The 7,104-nt window shown below is 38.1% G+C and overlaps 1 protein-coding gene across 1 annotated transcript; it reads left to right on the forward strand.

Annotated features, from left to right (window-relative positions):
* Positions 1–1,199: 1,199 nt before the first annotated feature.
* Positions 1,200–4,618, forward strand: LOC122282768 (ACT domain-containing protein ACR8-like). The gene is made up of 7 exons (XM_043094782.1): positions 1,200–1,662; positions 2,384–2,429; positions 2,531–2,645; positions 2,786–2,853; positions 2,945–3,511; positions 3,639–3,743; positions 3,860–4,618. Exons 1-7 carry the CDS (start codon positions 1,601–1,603, stop codon positions 4,220–4,222), a joined length of 1,326 nt encoding a protein of 441 aa, XP_042950716.1. The 5' UTR covers positions 1,200–1,600; the 3' UTR covers positions 4,223–4,618.
* Positions 4,619–7,104: the final 2,486 nt, after the last annotated feature.

The raw sequence follows: 7,104 nt of genomic DNA on the forward strand, positions 1-7,104 counted from the left end.
TTATATAATATTTTCAATCCGTTTATTCAGGTAAAAAATCTCAATTTTCAAGTTACAATAGTAATGGGAATGAATTATTCAAATCCAAGTTAAACATTAAAGTTGATCAGACATGGCAACATGCATTTAGTGACAGTTTAATGAAAAAAAACGAAAGGGATATATGACGTGATTTACATGCACTCCATCATGTTATAAATAAATCAATCAAAATATCTAAGCGGTTCATATCAAGGTGGATGAGATGACTAATTTGTCCTCTAGGCGACTAAACGTAGCAAGGGGAATATGCTTTATACTCTTACGCCACTCATTAACATTACTTGATTTTAACGTATAGGATTCGAATCTTCTTATATACAGGTGCCCGTGTTAAACGGAATCTGGTGCTAAATTACTCAATGGCCCTCCATGGCGGTTACTTCATTAAAGAAACATGAGGGTATTGCTATGGGAATAAAACGGTTATAAGCAAGAGGCAATATCAGGAAGACGACCTTTTCTATAAATAATAATAATAATAATTAAAATATATATATCAAGAAAAAAATTCTTCACAATCTTCTAACATTCCACACTTTATATTTTTTTTTATTATTTTATCTTTTATCAAATATTTAATATATAAATAATAAATAAAAGAATTAAATTAATTTAAAAAAATAAATTAAAAAATTAAAAAAAATAAAATATATAGTATTAGAAAATTGTGTAGCATTCCTCATATCAGGGAGACGACGAGAAGTACCAAAACAAAAAACCGGCCGATACAATGACAGAGGAAAAGCCGATATGAACGGTGTTGTCACGTGCGGATGTCATAATTAATGACCGTCGGTAAATCACAGCGTGAACGGCCACGTAGGACGATCCCTGACGTCCATCAAGCGACCCCCTCTTTCCTAACACGTATTTTAAGTCTATCGCACGCAAACCGATGCTTGATATGCTCGTCTGGCATCCGAGCTGGACTTACTAACCACCACCCTAGGCGATCGGTCGACACGTGACCCTTGGTTGGTTGGACGGATTGTGGAGGGAGCGCCAATGTAGAAATAGATCTATGTCGTTTTAGCTGGGGAAAAAAGTAAAGGACTTGGGTGAGCGCGTGCAGGCTTCGGGCAGCGCTCCGTTTTCTTTTTATTTTTAGGCGAGAAAAGGAAATTATTAAATAATATATATATACACACACCCCCATAAGCAGAGAGTTAAGAACAAGGTGTGCTTTGCGAGTGTTGAGAGAGAGAGAGAGAGAGAGATCAGTGACTCTTCCACCGAGAGAGGAAGTTTTGTAAGGGTTGTTAAGGGCGATTTGGTCGAATTTTTGTGGGCAATAAAGTGAGAGTCTGAGGGCATCTCGCACCTCTGGGCTTCGTTTCGTTAATAGCCAAAGAGGGCGTTATTTTTGGGGGTCGAAGTTCTTTGCTGTTTCTTCGCATATCTCCTTGTTTTTACAGAGACAAGGTTCTGGTGCGCTGATATAAAAGGAGAGAAACTACACTGTTCAAGAGAAGCGGTGCTTTAAGGGCTTTTGATCTTCCAGTGCTTTGTTTTTTTTCCTTCTGTTTTCCCTTTGTATTGAAGGAAGACAAGGATAGTGATGGAGTGGCCCGCTTGTGTGGACGAATACGAGAAGCTTGTGATCCGGATGAACACTCCCAGGTCAGTTCCTTTTCCTTCTTCGAATTCCAGCCTCTGGGTCTGGATCTCGACCTCTTGTTCCCTCATGGAGACATACGTCACCCCCCCCCCCCCCCCCCCTCTCTCTCTCCCTACACACCCCCACACATGCTAACAGTGGGTACCTTTTCTATCTGGGTTCTGATTTTGGCATTTAAAAAACCGGTTTAATTGTGCCTGATTTTGCGTTTTTCTTCTCGGTTTGGCCTTGTTATTGAGATTTCCTAAGAGACAAGTTCTTTCGTTCGCTGCACATGTTTCCTTCAGGTTGTAGACTCCTGAGCTTGCTTTTGATTTGGTTTTAATTATTTTTTACTGTTTCAAGGTGATAGGAATTCAGGCGATTTTATATTTGAGTTTTTGTTAGTGAAATTTATATACCTTTGAAATAGTGGTACTCTTATAATTTGAACTTCGGACTCTCTGGTTAAGAAAAACCTTTCTTAAGAAACACGCCCGAGATTCTCCTTATCTGAATGGAATTCCTTAGTACTCGATCAGTTTAACTCATTTTTTAAGCCAGATTTCTACCGACAAATATTTAATTGATCTGATTATTTTAAATATTTTCTGACTTTTCCACCACTTTCCTTCTCTCCGAAAATTCTTGTAGAATTTTCAAAGACCCCTGTTTATCTGCAGTTCCAAAATTTTGGAAAACTAAAAAGTTTGCCTCTGACTTGACCTTTCCACCATTGCGCAGGGTCGTGATCGACAATGCCGTCTGCCCAACTGCAACTTTGGTCACGGTGAGCCTTCCACGAAACCACCCTCAAAAATCATCTTCCAAAAGAACAAACCAAAAGAGTGACTAAAATCATTGTTTTTCGCTCGTGCTTGATTTTTACAGGTTGATAGCGCTAGAAGACATGGAATTTTACTAGAGGCCGTGCAGGTTCTGACCGATCTGAACCTTTCCATAAAGAAAGCTTACATATCTTCGGATGGAAGGTGGTTTATGGATGGTAAGAAAAAACCACTTCTTCGATGGTGTCCTTGCCAACTTTCTGGCACGCTTTAGCGTCTTTTTATTTTTTTCGAGTTGAAAGCATGTTCATGTTATTTCGACAAAGTTTCTGACACATGGATTGATCTTTGGCCGCAGTTTTCCATGTGACTGATCAAGACGGAAACAAACTGACGGACGAGAGCGTTATCAGCTACATTGAGCAGGTACTTTCAAATTCATTCAACAGTTAATTCATTCCCCCTTTTGTTTTTCTTCAGTTCATGTGAACTCAAATTGGTCGATATTTTTCTACAGTCCATGGGCACCATTCACTACAGTCGAACCAACGACTATAACGGCCTAACAGCTCTGGAGTTAACCGGAACCGACCGGGTCGGTCTTCTTTCCGAGGTATTTGCAGTGCTGGCAGACCTTCAATGCAACGTAGTGGAGGCCAAGGTTTGGACCCACAATGGCCGAATCGCATCACTGATATACGCAAAGGACTGCGACTCGGGGTGCCCGATCGAGGACTCGCAAAAGATAGACCGAATCGAAGCACGTTTAAGGAACGTGCTCAAAGGCGACAACGACATTCGGAGCGCCAGGACTTCTGTCTCTTTGGCAGTCACACACACAGAGAGGAGGCTGCATCAGATGATGTTTGCGGACCGTGATTACGAGAGGAAGCCGATTTTGAATCAGGGTTCTGATTCCACGGTTGTAACGGTTCAGAATTGGGCCAAGAGGGGTTATTCAGTGGTAAATGTTCAGTGCAAGGACCGTTCCAAGCTGCTGTTCGATATTGTTTGTACGCTCACGGACATGGAGTACGTTGTTTTTCATGCCACTGTCAACGCTGCTGGAGACGCAGCGTATCTGGTACGTACATATTTATGTTTAATAATAGCATTGGGGTTTCCCATTAATACCAGTCCTGTTCAAAACCGTAAAAAGCTCTTAAGGTTCCTGATGATACTGTTTTCGTTGTGTTAATTTTTTGTTTCAGGAATTTTATATTAGGCACACAGATGGGACCCCGATTAGTTCTGAACCAGAAAGGCAACGTGTAATCCAGTGTCTAGAAGCTGCCGTTGAAAGAAGAGGTTCTCAGGTATTGTGTTGTACTGTTTCATTTCTCCATTAGTCGAGTTTTGGGTGTGCTTTTATGAGCCTGCAGAAGCAGAATGGTAATGAATGTGTCTGATTTTACTCTGTTTTCGTTTACAGGGCGTGAGGCTGGAATTATTTGCGGCGGACAGGCAAGGGCTGTTGGCCGATGTAACAAGAACGTTCCGAGAGAATGGGCTTAACGTGACAAGAGCCGAGATATCAACCCAGAGCGACATGGCTCTCAACTTCTTTTATGTAACGGATGCGATTGGGAACACTGCAGACCCAAAACTCATCGAAGCCGTAAGGCATAGAATCGGATTGAGTAACTTGAAAGTCAAGGAATTGCCATTACTTTGTCACGAAAAGTTGGAGAGGGAAGAGCAAGCTGTTGGGGTCGGTGGGGCCGTGTTGTTGTCACTTGGGAGCTTAGTGAGAAGGAATCTGTACAACTTGGGATTGATCAGATCATATTCTTAATTTGGGATTGTAGCTTAATATTCTTTGCTTCAGGTTTGGGCTTTGTGTACATAACTAGAGGGATAGAGAAGGTGGGGAATTTGGTGATGGAAGTTGCTATAGTTGGTTGGATTTGGTTGGTTTAATAGATAGGAAGACACTTGTCGGAGGAGAGGGAGGGAGGGGTCCTCCTCTCCACCATTTTCAAATGCTTTGCTTTTATTTGGAGGAGGGTTTTGAATTATTAATGTGTAGGGGGAAAGAGGTGGCAAAGTAAAAAGGGTGATTGGTGGGTGGTGGTGGTACCGCAGAAGGGATAGGATTGAGACAAAGATTAGGTAGAAGAAAATAGCACAAAATGTGTACATAATGACTTTGTTTTAGTACCTTAGTTATAATGGTCTTCATTTTTTATTATTAAACTCTCCTGCTAGAAATCTTAAAGAATATTCTCTGAATGTGCCTATCATTCGGAATTCTTCTTTTTTTATTTTTTATTTTTTTTTTCGGGGCGGGGATGCCCTCGTCACCCTTTGCCCACAGCCTCTCCTTAAATTGAATAAAATGAATAATTTTGGGTATTTTTAAAATCTTGCACGCATCGGTCAACATCCGGATGCGTCACAATATAAACAATTTCATTTGTCGGAAACAAATCTTGGGTCCAACTGTCGGACTGGAGAATTTATATCAGTTATCCAAAGCCAACAGCTTTTCAAAATGGATGCTACTCAGTCTCGTTATTTTATTCTTTTAAAGTTATTGTTAGTTAAAAAAAATATAAATTTATTAATAATCACTTCTTTAATTATTAAAAAAAAAAAAACTACACGAGCGGGACAAAGCTAAAAGATCACTTAGCCTTTTCCTTTTAAATTAGGTCACTCCTATAGTACTTTATGAAATTCGATCATTTAATACGAGATAGAATTATAAAAAGATGCATTAGTATTGTATCGACATTCGATCATTAGTATTTATTTTTTCTCTTTTGCTTCATTGGTGCACATTAAAAGGGCTTTGGAAGGGTAGGTGACCCGAATCATGGAGTAGAACTGATTTTCATAAATGTTGTGGAGTTCATATGGAGTGAGATTTGAATCGACTGGCAGTGCCAGTTCTCTATGCCGAAGTTATATGGTTGGCACTCATAAATACCACCCGATAACATGTTACTGCGCCTACCACCGTCAGGGCCCCTTATAAATGTTCACATGCAAAGGAAGGAAAAACACGGTTTCAAAATTTTATAAATAAACAAAATTATTTTAGAACAATTAAACTGAAAAAAAAGTGAATTATTCAGTTTTTAGTTTTGTGCATGAATTCAAATTAGGGCTATATTATAAGTCAATTTTAATTTTGTCTTCATCTTGATTGCCAATATATATGTATTAGATAGCCAATATATATATATTGTAACACTCTAATAAAAAGTTCAAATCACATGACCTATACATCAAAAAGACTAGTCAGTGATACAATTAAAACTTTATAATGACTAAAAATTTCTCATTCTCAAACAATGTGAGATCTCATACATCACTACCCTTATCCTTATCCTATGTGATATGACATTTATATATATATATATATACAATTATTAATGGACATGCTTTGGAGTGATATATTTGTTTTTTAGCATAATAATTCAGCCAAAAAAATTATTATTATTTTTTTATTTTGTTTAGCATAGCCATCCAAAATGTAAATATTAACACAAGTGGATGCTTTGTAATTTGTATTTTAATAAGTTCTGACAAATTAAGATTCGTGGCTAAGTTACATAGCCTCCCAATTTGTTTGGCATGATGGTTTCCAATATATTATAACTTACAACAAATTAACCCCAAGCCTAAATTAATATAGCCTATGATTGAATATATTAAAGCTCTGAATCATGCCTGATTTATTTACTGAAAATGGGGACAAACTGCAGATGAAAGTGGTCAAAAAGAACAAATAATGTGAGTCTGGAAGAGAGGCGGCTAGATGTCTTTACTACGTTTTTTTATCTGTCCCAAAAATAGAACACCATGACTCCCGACAGATAGTCGATCCCAGAAGTGGGAGCGTTGAAAATTGCAACCTTGTATTCGTCTATTATTTTTGTTTGCATATTTTTTTCATGCTTAAATAATGTTGTTCTTGGTCTTATATTTTGTCAATTTCATTCATTTTAATTACTAGTAATTCTAATGGCTTTAGAAATACCATTTGCTGGGACATGGATTTAGGGGTACAGCTTTTATTCAACGCCCAGTGCCTGCTAAGCTGTAGGAATCTATGTTACAAAGTAGTGTTGGCCAAGTGGTGCCGGACTATTCAAGGAGCGTTTTTGACTTGTGTTATATATAAGTACAGTCACATATTAATCTGTATATTAATACTGATTTATTCATATTTAAAATTTAAATTAATATTTTTTTAATAAAATCTACTTTTTAATCAATCACATCATATTAATATATAAATTAATATATAATTATATTTACAATTATATTTTTCCTTTTTAACTTTAGACAAATGGACCGTAAGTGACAAGTGAACACAGAACATGGCGCTAAGCGCGCCGGTTTATGTGGGGAGGCCGAATTGGCCAATTGTATGTTTATGTACATACAGAGTGAGTGACAGCATGAAAAATCACGTGTATAGTCGTGTATTATGACTCCCTTTGACTTGAACACCCCTGTGTTTTTTGTTTTTTTCACAGTGGCTCTGCTTTTGATGGACTCGCCTTGTCTGGTCTCTCTGCCTCTCTTGAGATGGTGGAAATTAGGCTACGTATCACATGCGAGGTTGAAATATTGTATGGATTTGCGGCTCAAAAACCATGAAGGAAAATATCCAATCCAACACATCAAGACCTAACTTCAAAGACTCAATCAAAGCATTGCTAT

This window comes from Carya illinoinensis, chromosome 11 (assembly GCF_018687715.1).
Source record: "Carya illinoinensis cultivar Pawnee chromosome 11, C.illinoinensisPawnee_v1, whole genome shotgun sequence".
In the NCBI taxonomy this organism is placed as follows: Eukaryota; Viridiplantae; Streptophyta; class Magnoliopsida; order Fagales; family Juglandaceae; genus Carya; species Carya illinoinensis.

What these genes read in the sequence shown, in the direction of transcription:
- LOC122282768 (XM_043094782.1), top strand. Translation starts at nt 1,601, where the DNA reads ATGGAGTGGCCCGCTTGTGTGGACGAATACGAGAAGCTTGTGATCCGG. An exon ending in ATCCGGATGAACACTCCCAG is followed by an intron (nt 1,663 to 2,383) that starts GTCAGTTCCTTT and finishes ACCATTGCGCAG; the next exon opens with GGTCGTGATCGACAATGCCG. An exon ending in TTGAAAGAAGAGGTTCTCAG is followed by an intron (nt 3,744 to 3,859) that starts GTATTGTGTTGT and finishes TTTCGTTTACAG; the next exon opens with GGCGTGAGGCTGGAATTATT.